We start from the raw sequence: 14,802 nt of genomic DNA on the forward strand, positions 1-14,802 counted from the left end.
CTGGTCTTCGCTAAAAAAGGTTTCCAACAGATGGTGCCGTGACCCGGATAGAGATTCTCATTTCACCAAATATCTACAAACATCACTCCAGACTGATTTTTCAGCTCAACTTTGATTTGGTGAGTGTCACTCTATCAAAAGAACCTCTTCAGACCAGTACATGTGTTTAAGTGTTAACAAACAGCTGCAGGGTCCTGTTAACAAATGTTGGTTTACCCTCTGTTTAGGCAGGGAAGATTAGCATAACGTGCTAAAATTTGTGTTATCCTCTGGTTATCAGAGAAGAAATTTTGGTTATCCTCTGTTTAGGCAGAGAAGAATTTGGTTATCCTCTGCTTGGTCAGAGAAGAAGCTTGGTGTATCTTTTGTGTATCAGAGAAGGCTACAGATGAATAAAAGCAAATAGGTCATCCAGAATTTGGGCTATCCTCTAATTTGTGAAAGAGATTAACAACAGTGTTTGTCTATTAAAAGAAATCCACTTAAATGTAAAAATGGTTAAAAGGCATCCTAGACTGATTCCCACAACTGAGAAAGGTGGACTTGCAACCCCTTTATGGTCAGACAATGAGTTTAGCTCAATCCTGAATAATCACATGGATTCTATTGTGACAGAATCAGTTAGACAGAATCTAAGACAGAAATTTGGTATTGATCCAGATAGGACGTGGACTCTTGAAGAGTGTAAGAAAGTTTTGGGGGCCTGTGTTAGAAAGAACAACGCAAAAGGCATTATCTACTGCTACAGAGAGTACAGTTTGGCTTTAGCTGCAAAGCAAACTGAGTGTATTGCAAAACTAGAGAAGAAAATTCAAGATTTGTATTCTCATGCCATATCTCCTAATGAGAAGATAGGCCATAACATGTCTTCACCAGAAGACATTCAGAAACAACATTCAGATGTCCATCATCCTGACTTACAGTCTGTTAGAGAGGAACACAGTGTTTGTGTTAATCACAGAAATAATACAATTGATAAAGCATGTGATTCAGTTAAGGTGTGTGGAGCAAGGAAAAAGACTCAAAGTGAAAATGTTGGAACTGCATTTCCTTCAATGTCAGTAGTCCAGCTACAAGATGTAGCTCCAGAAACAATAGATAGACTTGCTGAGAGTTTGCCATCAGCATATGCTAATTTTTCTGAGTTCAGAGGAGCACTGTCCAGAAAAATCCGTTTGTATGACTTGTCTTTAGCTAACATACTGCAGCTTATGTCACAAATTTTGTCTGAATCAGAATTCAGTACTTTTGAAACTGCTGTTAAAAGTTACGAGTTACAGGATGCAAATAAAAATGGGTTAAGAGAAGGAGTGTTAGCCATACTGAGGGACATTGTTGGACCAAAGGTTGATTGGACTAAGATCACTAGTTGTGTGCAAAGAAAGAATGAAACTGTGAGTGAATACACAGAAAGGTTTTGTCAGTCATCTGCAGCATACAGTGGGATAGCAAATAATCCTGAGGACGTATTAAATCATAAAGGACCACTAGTCCGCTCATGGTTTGATGGCCTTTTATCTGAATACAGAAATGCTCTGCCCTTCCTAGACCTAACATGGTCTAATGCAACTCTGAGAAGCAATTTGAACAGATTAACCACTTGGGAACGAGATTCTGATGTTAATACAAATGTCAAAATAGCAGCAGCATTGCTGAATAAGGCTAACAAAGAAAGTGGGCCAAATAAATGTTTTAGGAGAGAAATCAAATGTCACTACTGCGGGAAGCAAGGGCATTATTTAAAAGAGTGTAGGAGAGGCAAAAAGATACTTGGAGAAATTAACAGTGTTTCTCAGCTCTTACAGAACCTGCTCACAATACTGAAGCAGCCCCTCCCCTCTACACCTAATCTGTGGGGCAACTTGCTAAGGGTCTAATCATTATGGCTTTGGGAGATTATTGTTGTATTAAATTTTACAAGGATGAAATCTGGATGATGTCTACTATGACTGATGTTTCTTTAGAGGATTTTGTTGTTGTTTAAGAATTGATTTTACAGTTTAAAAGGGGGATGAGTTTATTTAGAATTTAAGATGTTGATAGCTCCTATGTTGACAGGGACAGACTAGGACACATGTTGACCAGTGAGGAGCCCAGGGCAGAACCGAATGCAATAAGCGTCGGGGGCCAAACCCTGTGGTGAAGATTCCCTCATAGCTTTTCCCCTCATGTAGTTCATCCTCACCTCACCTGGTCCTTAGGTGTCAAACTAAAACAGACTAGGGTAAAAAGACACACTATACGATCAATGACATTTTAATGGAAGGTTTTAAAAATCTATACGATCACAATGATGTTAATGCTATACGATCACAAGGAAATTAAAACTATACGATCACAAGATGTTCAAATTTAAAATGCTTTGAATGGAATACTGCTCTTTCGTGTCTTTCTTTTTGTGTTGCAGATACTGGACATGACAGTGACACCCTGGTATGAGTCACCCTGTACAGCAGTGTGGACAAAAGAGTCATCTCGCTAAGAATTTGGAGTGTCAAAAATCTACATACTGTAACATCTGAAACGACTGTTAGCAGCAAAACACAACGCATCTACATTCAAGGACTGCAGAACTTTCAGTATACAGTTTTGGTTCCAAAAAAAAAAAAAAAAAAAACCAGTATCATGATATTCTGTACCAATTCACACACGTCAAATTTGACTGTAACTTCCAATGTTACAAGACTAGAAGATGGGACATTATGTTAACCAACATATGTCAAAGAATGGACTTATGAAGGTTTAGAATTAAATTATGTGAGAGTTATTTAGAACTCTCAAAGGGGGAATTGTTGAAATATAATTTGAAGTCATTGTTTTTGTTTTGTTAAATATTATCATATGTATCTGTTCACCTAAATATGAAAGAAACAGCAAGTAATGGAAGCTATTAGCTGGAATGCATTCCTTTGTTTTCATAGGGCATATTGACCATTTGTTATCTACTCAAAGGGGGATGATCTGGGATGCGTTTACACAGACCCCAGCCTGCCGTAATGGTTATCTGATCAAAGGGGGATGATCAGGAATGCGTTTACAGCTGTCCTTTCTTGCCTGACTGTAACCTCTCTTTCATGTTTATATTGTAATCTAAAGGCATTGTTTCCATCTGAAGGGACTGCCCCCTTCGAATGGCTTTAAATGTAATGCATGTATACCCAAAGTCAGACTTGGTTACTGCATCTCCCCGAGCTCTATGCTCTGATTCCAAGAACGCTTTCTGCAATAAAGACTACTGCTCGAGGAAATCCAAGTCTCCTGGTCTTCGCTAAAAAAGGTTTCCAACAATGTACATTATAAATATAAAACAATCACAAAATCACTTTTCTTTTCTCCAGCACAAAGGAAAATGCTAGTAAAGATGATGTGAAGAGCGGCAAATCTGAAGAGGCTGTTCTTCTACAGGGAGTCAACGGTGACAAAAAATCCCCCACTGAATAGGTTATTAGTCAAATTTGGTAAATTATTGAAACGTTTTAGATAAGCATCTTCTAAATTATGTTTGTCTTTTTTTCCATTTAGCGAGTTGAAACCCAAAAGCAACATTGGATGAGCAGCGAGGACAAGAAAAATAAGCTTTTGTCCCACACAACACTCTCAGGGTGAAATCTCCACACCAGAGTGCTCCCCATCACCAAATATCCACTTCTATCATACTTTTTCCTGCCCATGTTTTGTATTTGACTTGCTATTATCTGATGCAGCATATCTAAAACACAAAGTCCATTATAGAGTTAATAAAGTGTATATATGAATACTGTACATATTTAGCTATTTAAAATGCCTGAGACAGCATATGAAAGGTTGTGCTACAATATCATTTTCATTTTGAAAAACTTTAAGGTGTTTTAACAAGTGTCAAAATGACTAATTTGCTGTCTATGTGCCTGTTTTGAACCTGCTCTCACCTCTGCCACATTATAGTCCATGCACTGAACGTCTAGAGCCACCTTTATCACTGCAGCACGACTGTAAACATTTGATCTATTCTGAACACAGCACTGAAACTGCCCAATGATCAAGGGCAATTTCTGCCCGAGGGCAATTTCATTTATTATGGGAAAGCTCTGACCAGGTTGACCTTTAACCCCATATTTTTGTAATGTTGGGCTCATGTGACCTCTCACTGGCTTTTTGTATTTTATTAGCTAGGCTATATCAAATTTAATTTTGTTTGTGTATAAAAGCACTGTATATGAGAGCCCGGTGAGGTTTCGGAGAGAAATGAAAGCATACTATACAGCAGCAGGGACTGATGTTCATCTATATCCTATTGCCTTTATTTTTTTACTACATTGACCTGCTGTTCTCAACTTGCACTGAATGTAAATAATGAAGGATGAACTACACGATTATCTTCCCATGTTTAAGTTTTGTGATTGATTAATCAAATGCAGGTGCTTTTCATCGCTTTAATTTCAAATGCAGGGTTATATCATACAGTATATATATATATATGGAAGGGAAAGTGGAACAGAGTGGAAACACAATGGATATATTTTGATACTACTTTTTTTTTAAATGTAAGATTTAAGGCTGTATTAATAGGAGATATTGGGTACACCCCAGTATTTGTGTTGTGAATCTTTTAATTGTTAGTCATACCAAAGCAGACTTCTACAGCATTCTGGCTCTACATTGCAAATCTTGTTTCTTTGGCGTTTGTATTTTATTTTTAACATTTCCTCTGCTATGTTACACCTTTTATTGGGTCAGTGGAATTTGTTAATGCTTGTTTTTAAAATTTCCTTGTATTTCTATTAAAAGGGCTGGCTTAATCAAGCCTTAATCTGGTGTTTTGACTTGAATTATTGTAAATCAATTTAAAGATTTTATACAGTGGATTGGAAATGTTCATACAGTAAGACTTTACAATAAGGTTGTATTTGTTAACATGAATTAACAATGAACAATACAGCATTTATTAATCCTAATTAACGTTATTTTCAGTGTTGACTACTACATTTGATCAAAAGTTGTGACATTGCTAACATTAGTTAATGTACCATGATACAAAGGTTAATAAATCGCGAAAAACTGTATTGTTTATTATTACTTCATGTTAGCTTATGCATTTGTTTAGAAATACAACCTTATTTAAAGTGTTACTGTTCATACAAATACAATATCTGCATAGTTCACACACTCACAATCTTTGCTTTAATGTGAAGAAAGCCTGTTCACTAAATGTTTACAATGCAAAATACTTCTTGTTTTTCAATGCATCCTTATAACAAGGTAAATGAAATTGGGAAACAAAAGCATTTACGTCTTCCTTTCAGAGAACATGAACACATTTTTTTTATGTTTACCAATGGGGTAAGAAAAATAATTATTCCCGCTTTTATATTAGATTTTTCGTTTTATAAGCAATATCATCACACACTTAATTATGTTTGTGAAAAATAAAAAAATCTCCTCTATCATTTTGCTTTAAGAAAAATACTTTGTTCAAGGTTATTTAGATCATTTTGCTGGATAATTTTTAGATAATTTTCCCTTTAAATGCATTTTAAGACACATTTTTGTCCAGATAAGTCTGTGCAAGTTTTTTTTTTAAGTCAGCTCAAACCCTTAGACATGTAAATAACAAATTATATAATTAACGTGTTATATATTATATAATTATATGAAAGAATATAATCATAATTTATTATTTTACTTTTTTAAATAATTAATATTTTACACGTGTAACAGTTTATATTTAGGTTGAGCATTATTTTGTAGTCCTATGACACAATAAATCCTAAAATTGTGCAGATTTTATTTAGGTTTAGGATTAATATACTTAACACTATATTATTATTACACATTTAATACGCTTTCATTTGTAAGCCACTTTGAATTAAAAGCGTCTGCTAAAAATACACAAACATTAGGATTTTATATTTATTTGGGATGCGCGTATCTACGAAGAAATATGCTTGCAAACATTAGTAGCACTCCTTTTATAGAGTCTATGGTATCACCCTATTATCATGGCTAGTACAAAGGATGCTACCAGAAAACTAAAAAGTTCAGAAGAATAGAAAATACAAAACAGAAGGACACTGAGGACATTGTTTTTGTTCTATTCATTTAATAACAGTATAGCGCTGTGCATACTTCCAAAATGATATGAGAATTAGCACAAGAAAATAATAGCCTGACATACTCAGGTAAGTTATGGCAAAATGAGGAGCGAGCGCCCTCTTGTGGTCTGATCTGAGACGTTCCAGTAAACGGACATCACGCAGGGCAACGCGACCGGCGTATGACATCCAGATATCGCGAGAGCTCTCGCGAGACCGTGACGTCATACGCGGAACACTCTGCGCAGCGCGCCTAGTCACTGATCAAGCCAAAGATGCGACACAGGAACTCGAGGAAAATGAACGCTTGAACATCACTCACTCTTTACACTAACAAGGCCTTTTTCAGGGTAGCAGAACAAACATGACGGACATATCTAAACGTATGGCACTGCTCACAGTAATATTCACATCAGTAAACAAAAATAAACTTCTGACATGTACAGAAATGCAAAATGAAATAAACATTGCCGTTTTCACGTGTTTTCTATGTATAAGTAACTTTACACACTTGATTTTAAAGTGACAGTATCACAAATTGTACACTGTGCGAAATATTGTACACCTTTTACACACGCACACACACAGACATCCATCAGGCTTAAATCATTATCAAGATAGTAGTACAGTAAATAAAAATGAAATGATTTAATAAACAAATATTATGGATTGAAAACTAACTTTCACACCTTCTTATCAAACATAACTTATCTCTTCATATGGTGCAGTAAAAACAACATCAGTATCTCAATACCAGTTATAGGCATCAAGGCATAGTGGAACAGAAACTTCAAAACCACTATACTAACAAAAACAACCTAAAATAAACCTAAACCTCTCTGCTGGGAAACTGACTGACTGATTAAACTCTCAAGATCAAGTGTGTATCAATATAACGGAGACGATGAAGTACCTGCAATGCCAATGTAACTCTCAGAGGGCCAACTAGAAACCCCAATTATTTTGGGCAGTTTTTGTGTCAAAAAACATCAATAACAAGTTCAACTGTGAACCCCTAAGCAATTACACAATACAGCAGGGATTCAATATACTCACGACTGGTGCAACAAAACAATTATTAGAAATCTTAAGGGATGCTTTATAATTTTTTTAGTAAGAAGGTCAGATTAATTACGCAATTATCCTTGAGAGTGACTTTGAAAGTAGTCTAGGATTATTTTTTTACCCTGAATATAAAAAAGCAAAGGTTTTAAGGTCTAGCATGGAGTCACTAATTCTGTTTACGGTATTCCTGAGTACAAAGGGAGACTGGGAAGAACCAAACTTCGGATCTCTTCTTCTCCCTAACAGCAGGCAGACAATGGGCACTGCGATCATGGCTTTAAAAGGACTGACATGGTTAACACAAAGCCTCACAGGACAAGGAAAAACAAATATAAGGCCTTCTTTACCTCCGTTCACATCGGTAAAATAAAACAAATACATTGAGCAAAATGCAACATAGTACCTGGATGAAAGCAGATTTCCCACACATATGCACACACATATACACACAAACACACACAAGACATAGACTGAAAAAAATCAGTTCTATCAAACTGGGCTTACACCTGCGCAAAATGCTTTTGATTTCAAGTATGCTACATTACCGAATCACACAGAACAGATACTGTCACTTTAAAATGGGTTAAACACAGTATTCACAAATGTACATTTAAGGCTTAATTGTTTAGCACTAACAATAATAGCAGCAGTAAAGCACTTCTGTATTAATAACAATAAATCAAAAAAATAATAACATTAATAATAACAATATATTAAGGTGATCAAATGACATGTTTTTTTTTATAAGATGAACAGCTTCACGAGTCAGAACCTCCCCATGATTGATCCATTTCAGTCCCCAACGAATACACAAACTTGACCAGGCCGTGGACCTTTATAAGCAAATACTTGTTGTTTTTTTAATTAAATAAGCAGATTCAACTCGCACCCAACCTCTCTATACTACGAAATCTGTTAGAGAACATGAACTTTAGTAAACACACTACTTCACAAAACTGTCGGAGATCACCATATTAATGACACATTCAGAAAATTAGACAAAACATCGAACACGTCCCCTGCTATTTGCTTCAAACAGGTGCGAGGCAAAGTGAGGTGTTTCTAATATCAAATTTGTCTTAGATAGAGGTGTCTTCATCTTCTGGGAATTTAAAGGACTGGCTGTCCTCAAATTTTTCTATCGAATTCCGGAAATGAAACTTATGGTACAGTACAGTTACAGTAATGCTACACAGACGTAACGAGGCCGACGGAGAGCCCATTTCCGATGTCGGCCGCCACTATGACAGCCCGCATGAAATCTTACAGTACCCTGGAGGTCATGGTCAAAGTGGAGAACGGGTTGCTTTGGGCTAACAATATCCCAACACGGCACCTTGGCTGGGAATAAGATAACTGCGCCGCACATACGCCATGCTACTCGACAAACGAAAAGAAAAATCATCACACACTTAAAATAAAAATGTACCGAAGCAACACAAGTAAAGGCCATTTTTTCACACCAGAAAATGCTTAGCTGCAATCCGCTGTGTTTAACAGAACTCCCTTTAGCTATCCCACCTCCGAGGCCTAATACTTCACACCCTGAACCTGTCCATTGTACACGTGTATATATTAACTATACTCAATATTCTGATTTATATATTAAATCACTGTATAAACACATACATGTTCTTGTCTTTTATTTTTAAGTTATTGTCCTTGTTAGGTTTCACGGAAAGCCTCGTGGGACATGCGATGCCTCGAGACCAAGACTGGTGAAGCTTCTGGCCGACGAATCGGTTGCGACGACGAACCCCTCGCGCGCTCCTCCGCGCGCACAAAGGAGGATAGAGAATCCAAAAGTTGTCACAGAGAAAGAGACTCGCCGTTACTGGAGCTAGAAGTAGCGGTGGAGTAACGCGCCCCTCTCTTCTGGAGTCCAAGACGAACATGAGCGAAGCTGGGCCACCACGGGCGCTCGGAGAGGGTTTGTTATGTTAAAATATGTGCGGTGGAGGGGATGGACACAAACTCCCTCAGGATGTTCTTGGCCATCTCGATATTGTTCTGTGCAATCATAAGGGCTTTTTGGATGTCCTGCTGGGAGTAGCCCTGGCTCAAGAGGTGCTCGATCTCACTGCTGATCTGCTGGCTGGGTCCTGGACTTGCTCCAGGGGGAACAGGACTGGGCCTGCGTTCAGAGCTGATGCGACGGGGAAGAGGCTTGGGAGGCCGCTCGGGGGCTTCAGAAGGGTCCGTGACGGCTAAAGACACAATTCAGAAACAAATTTATGCGTGACTAATGTGTTTGGTATATGTTGTTCTGAATTAAAGGGGACATTTCACAAGACTTTTTTAAAGGTCAAATAAATCTTTGGTGTCCCCAGAGTACGTATGTGAAGTTTTAGCTCAAAAAACCATATAGATCATTTATTATAACATGTTAAAATTGTCACTTTGTAGGGGTGTGCAAAAATGTGCCCTTTAAAATTAAAGTACTGGATTCATGCAGTGACCAAAAAATGTTGTATGGCTTTATACAGTTTGATTCTTCCTTGCAGATATGATTAATGTTTGACTGAAAGAATGAGAGTCAGTGTTGAAACATCGTGATATATCTTCATTCAGACTTACTTGCTGCAGCACCGAGCTCACTGTCTATTGAAAATCGGTTGAAGCTAGTAGACGTGGGATTGGTGTCGGACAGTGTGCGTCGAGCTGAGAAAACGGGTAGAATGGACTTGGGGTAGTCGTAGCTATTTTCTGCTTCTTCCTCCTCACACACGCCAACGGGATCCCTCGGTCCGTTTGAGCAGGTCAAAGGAGGCAATTCTGAGTAATCTAAAGGAGGAGAGAAATATAATATTGAACAATTCAGAACATGTGACAGACTGCAAATAAAGAGTTTGGTTCCAAAACACGATAAACAAAATTTTTAGAAAACTGAGTTACCGCCAAAATCAGTATTGTATCAGGTCAGTATTAAAAAGTAAATTCTTAATTTTATGCTAAATCCAATATCCGCCATGTTACTTCCAAAATGTAAACACCACTCCTCCTTCTCTGTGCATAAATTGAATAATTAATGCGAGAGGTACTCGGTAGATGGAAAAATGCCGGCTGTTGCTTGTTCTCAGACGACAGCATGAAGCTTCTGTCATGCTAACACATTGACCCCAGGGGATCTTATAAAAAACTTTCCATTATTTTACTCAAAGTCAACAAAAATCAAGCAGGACCAAAACATTTTACAGCTGATCGCTGTCAAAACAATTCAGCAACAATGTCCCAAAGATGACAGAAACAATGACAGTGTTCTTAATATGACAAAGTAAGTGTTTTGATTATTTTAATAATCAGTGTATACCACTAGTGGATGAATGAATACAACATGGCAAAGATAAATGCACATTTATATATTGATTCAATAGATTTATAGCATTCTGAAAAAAAAAAACTTCGTCATGGATTTATTGCATTTTGTGTAGAAAGTAATCAGTTTTTATAATAAATCTGTGAAAATCAAATAATGGATTTGAAAATTTAAAGGAATAGTCTATTTTCTTAACTCTTTCCCCGCCATTGACGAGATATCTCGTCAATTAAGAGAAAACGCTTCCCCGCCAATGGCGAGATTTCCCGTCTTTCCGCAATACCGCTATTATCCACCAGGTGGCGCCCTTCCGCAACTTTTTAAAACCGGAAGTATTGCCGTATGGCAAGCTGCTGCATGTCCGTGTCTGTTTTAAAGATCGCTCTGGATGGGATCTCTATGAAAAGTCCGTCACAAAAATTGAATTATTTTTGCTTTTTGCTCAAAATATGGTGTTTTTGCAAAAACCTACCCATATTCAAAAGCTGATTGCAAAAGAACCACTAAAGGTAGGATGAAACGTTTTTTTTTGTTTGAAAGCAGAGGGTCTGTTCTTTCATTTGATATATTGTATGTTTATTTATTTAAAGAAGAACATTTTCTGGAAGGCATTAAACTTTGGTGAAAATCATGAAAAACGCTGGCGCTGGCTGGCAACTTTTTTTAAAAACGCTGGCGGTGAAAGAGTTAAAAGAAAAATCCAGATAATTTACTCACCACCATGTCATCCAAAATGTTGATGTCGAGAAGAAATTATGTTTTTTGAGGATAACATTGCAGGATTTTTCTCATTTTAATGGACTTTAATGGACACCAACACTTATCTCAACACTTTCACATGAAAGTGTACAGTTTTTTCAACAGAGTTTCAAAGGACTCTAAACGATCCCAAACGAGGCATAAGGGTTTTATCTAGTGAAACGATTTTAATTTTTGACAAGAAAAATAACAAATATACACTTTTAAACCACAACTTCTTGTCTATCACTGGTCCTGAAAAGCGCCAGCGCGACCTCACGCAATACGTCATGACGTCAGAGGTCACAGAGGACGAACGCGAAACTCCGCCCCAGTGTTTACAAGAGTGTTGGAAGAGCACCGTTCCTACGTTGTTGTATGTCAACTGATACTAATTAATGTCTTTGTGTCAGTTTATTGTTTAAAATGGTCCGCAAATATGCGTTTCATATATGTAACACGTGACCTCCCTACGTCACTACGCAATTACGTTAGGTCGCGCTGGACCGGATCAAGATGAGAAATTTTGGTTTAAAAGTGTATATTTGTTATTTTTCTTGTCAAAAATGAAAATCGCTAGATAAGACCCTTATGCCTCTTTTGGGATTTGTCCGTTGAAAAAAAACTGTTAAGTGTTGAGTTAAGTGTTAAGTGTTGGTGTCCATTAAAATGAGAAAAATCCTGCAATGTTTTCCTCAAAAAAACATAATTTCTTCTCCACTGAACAAAGAAAGACATCAACATTTTGGATGACATGGTGGTGAGTAAATTATCTGGATTTTTCTTTTAAGAAAATGGACTAATCCTTTAAAGGGACAGTAAGTAGGATTTACCCCATCTAGTGGTGAAATTGTATTTTGCATTCAAAGGAACAGTGCTCTCTAGCGCCTCGCTTTTCCAAATGCGTGTTGCAACTACAGTAGCCGTTATGAATTCACTGATCTCCTTGTCCGTTGCAGCTGGTTGACATGTTCTGAATGAAAACGCGTTGTGGAAACACGTTGGTAGGCTAGTGCTTTTTGTCCCTCTCTGCTATTACAGTTTTTCAATATGGCGGAACGACATGGAAGTCTCATTGGACTTACCTGTTCAATGTTAAGTAAAGAGGAGAAATTCTTAGCTTACAAAGAAAAGTCAGATCATTGGCAGAGGTCATTTGACACCAACGAGGATGAATTTATATATAGAGACATTGATTTTGATTAATAAAACACTTAAAATCCTACTTACTGGCCCTTTAATTTTATTATAACCTAAAGATGCTATGTGAAAGTTTGTAACTGAAAATAGTGTTTTTTATCTTGTCACTTTCTTGGTATAGAAAACACATTTTTACCGAAATTAGTCAAAATAGATTTATTGCGTTTTGGAACCAAATTCTTCAAATATTCAGCTGATTTTTACCTGAGTCTCTGGTCTGATGTGGCCCGGAGGCGGTGGAAGCCTGAGCTTGGATGTTGTACATTGCTTCATACATCTGTGGATCCGACTCGATTTCATTAAGCATGTTCCTGTAAATCACAAAACAAAACAGTGAGAACTGAGTACTTGGGTCCTGATCACTATGTGGAAGTTAATTTAATTTGCAAGTGAACCATTTAGTTTAATTTTTAATGTAGTTTTGTTTATAATTTTCGAGAATAAGGGCATGTCATGTAATCTTTCCCAATTTGGCTAGCTTCTAATGTTGACACCAGCTTAATTTGGCTAGCTTCTGACAGATAGATGACAGGTGTATTTGAATAGTTTGATACTGCCTGATTGGACGCACATGACATCTTTGACATCAGCAACAGCATTTATGTGAAGCATTTTCTCATCCCTCTTAGCCTCAAGCCTAGTGGTTTTGCTGCCTAACCATGTATTATAATATTGTAGGCTAGATTTTCTCTGCTTTAATCCTTGTTATTCTTTAAGTTTACAATCATAATTTATTAGCCATAAATTAAACCACAGGTTTTTTTTAGCTAATAGTGAAAAAAATTTACCTGGTAGGTGGTGGGGGTCTGGGTACAACCTCCCCTGCAGCAGAGGGCAGCACTGGTAGAGAACTTGGTGTCATGTATTCAGACTCCTCGTCATTCTCGCGGGCGTCCTCACCCGTCTGAGGCTTGACTCCTCCTGGCCTGTTAGCACACCAGGAAGAGTCAACATTCACATAACTGCTGATTTAATAGATTGATGAAACGGGAAGTGAGGGGGTGTTTTTATGTTGGCTTTGTGTCACCAACCTGATTGCCAGGGAATAGATGGCGTTAGCTGAGGCAGATGGCTTCACTTTGGGGCAGTCATAGTCAGAACCAGCGAGAGATGATCCAAAACTCTACACGTAGGAAATTGAACAGAGAACATATAGAGGTCAGAGACTTTATAGACATTTTATATTATATTAACACAGTGACCTTGTTATATATGAAGAACTCGGATGCAAAAAGTAAATTGGACGAATTTCTTGTAAATTCACATTTTTGATCAGACCCTTAAAGGTGGGGTGCATGATTTTTGAAAAACACTTTGGAAAAGGGATTGCGTTCGAGTGCCAAAACACACATGTAGCCAATCAGCAGTAAGGGGCGTGTCTACCAACTGACATCGTTGCCTGGGTTGCGTATGTGTTGGTGCGGGTCTATTAAAAGAAGGTCCAGATTCTATTGGCGTAGGGGCGTGTTTGTTTAGGTGATTTCAAATATCAACATTGGCTTTCAGAGATCATGCACCCCCCCTTTAATGGATTTTGTCAACAATCCAGTATTTATGAAAGGCTTGATGAAAGGATAATACGTACCGACAGTATTTGATTAATATCATAATCTAAGTTTTGACAAAGGTGCTGTTTAGAGGATTAAGCAGCTGAGCTCCTTATTACAGTAATTAAAAACAACCAAACATATTCTTATAATAAGTATGTTAAATAATTAAACCCAGTACTTATTTGTGTAATTACAATGTAGATGTAAGATAAAGGGTTGTTTTACTATACTCAGGTTCTTGTGGCTCAGCTGGTAGATTCAACTAACAATGACAAAAATATGGGTTTAGTTTGAAGGATGTACCTTAAATGAACTGTAAGTTGCTTTGGATAAATCTGTCTGCCAAATGCATATATGTAAATGCATTGTGTTACATCACTTCATTCCCATTTGAAATATTCACCCCTTTTCACACCGTATTTTGAGTGCTGCACGGTTTTTATGAGGTTCAATCGTGCTATTGACAGTTTTTAGTCACGAGATCTACCAGGGGGGTTGGAGGGTAATAAAGTGGCAGTTTACATTGGACTCTCCATAGAGAAGCAGCACAAGCCGGTCAATTTTCTTTCTGTTTCAAGCCATGATTATCTAAATGACCTCTTAGCGGAAGAAAAATTAAGATAGTCACTAAATACCCTCAAAGTTATGCCAGACCTTCACTTTGGCAATGTCTACATCAATTTTGTAGAAATTCTTATACTGTTGCCAAGATTTAATTAATATTATATTATATTCTATTGTATTATAATGTATAAAATCATATTAATGAAAAACATTATTAACTAAAGTTCAGTCTAATGCGGCTTTCACATAGGACGCGGTCTGCGCTGTGCTATGAAACCCATTCATTTCAATGGCTTGC

The 14,802-nt window shown here is 37.3% G+C and overlaps 2 protein-coding genes across 4 annotated transcripts in view; one reads left to right on the forward strand and one right to left on the reverse strand.

The window, feature by feature from the left end:
- mcamb (melanoma cell adhesion molecule b) overlaps nt 1-4,789 on the forward strand; it is a 46,899-nt gene extending 42,110 nt beyond the window's left edge. For 2 of the 3 annotated variants that reach the window (XM_065281195.2, XM_065281196.2), the window contains 2 exons: nt 3,339-3,441; nt 3,523-4,789. In XM_065281195.2, the coding sequence (XP_065137267.1) occupies nt 3,339-3,441 (103 nt within the window). In that variant the 3' untranslated portion in view covers nt 3,523-4,789. The remainder of the gene's footprint in view (nt 1-3,338; nt 3,442-3,522) is intronic. The other variant, XM_065281193.2, reaches the window with a different exon arrangement.
- A 1,270-nt stretch (nt 4,790-6,059) lies between these two features.
- The window catches only part of cbl (Cbl proto-oncogene, E3 ubiquitin protein ligase), a 40,615-nt gene continuing 31,872 nt past the window's right edge, over nt 6,060-14,802 (reverse strand). The window contains exons 12-16 of the mRNA XM_065281197.1: nt 13,422-13,513; nt 13,179-13,316; nt 12,595-12,701; nt 9,714-9,920; nt 6,060-9,343 (exon numbers count right to left, since the gene is read on the reverse strand). Coding sequence (XP_065137269.1) covers nt 9,072-9,343; nt 9,714-9,920; nt 12,595-12,701; nt 13,179-13,316; nt 13,422-13,513 — 816 coding nt within the window. The 3' untranslated portion in view covers nt 6,060-9,071. The remainder of the gene's footprint in view (nt 9,344-9,713; nt 9,921-12,594; nt 12,702-13,178; nt 13,317-13,421; nt 13,514-14,802) is intronic.

This window comes from Paramisgurnus dabryanus, chromosome 8, assembly GCF_030506205.2.
Source record: "Paramisgurnus dabryanus chromosome 8, PD_genome_1.1, whole genome shotgun sequence".
Classification (NCBI taxonomy): Eukaryota; Metazoa; Chordata; class Actinopteri; order Cypriniformes; family Cobitidae; genus Paramisgurnus; species Paramisgurnus dabryanus.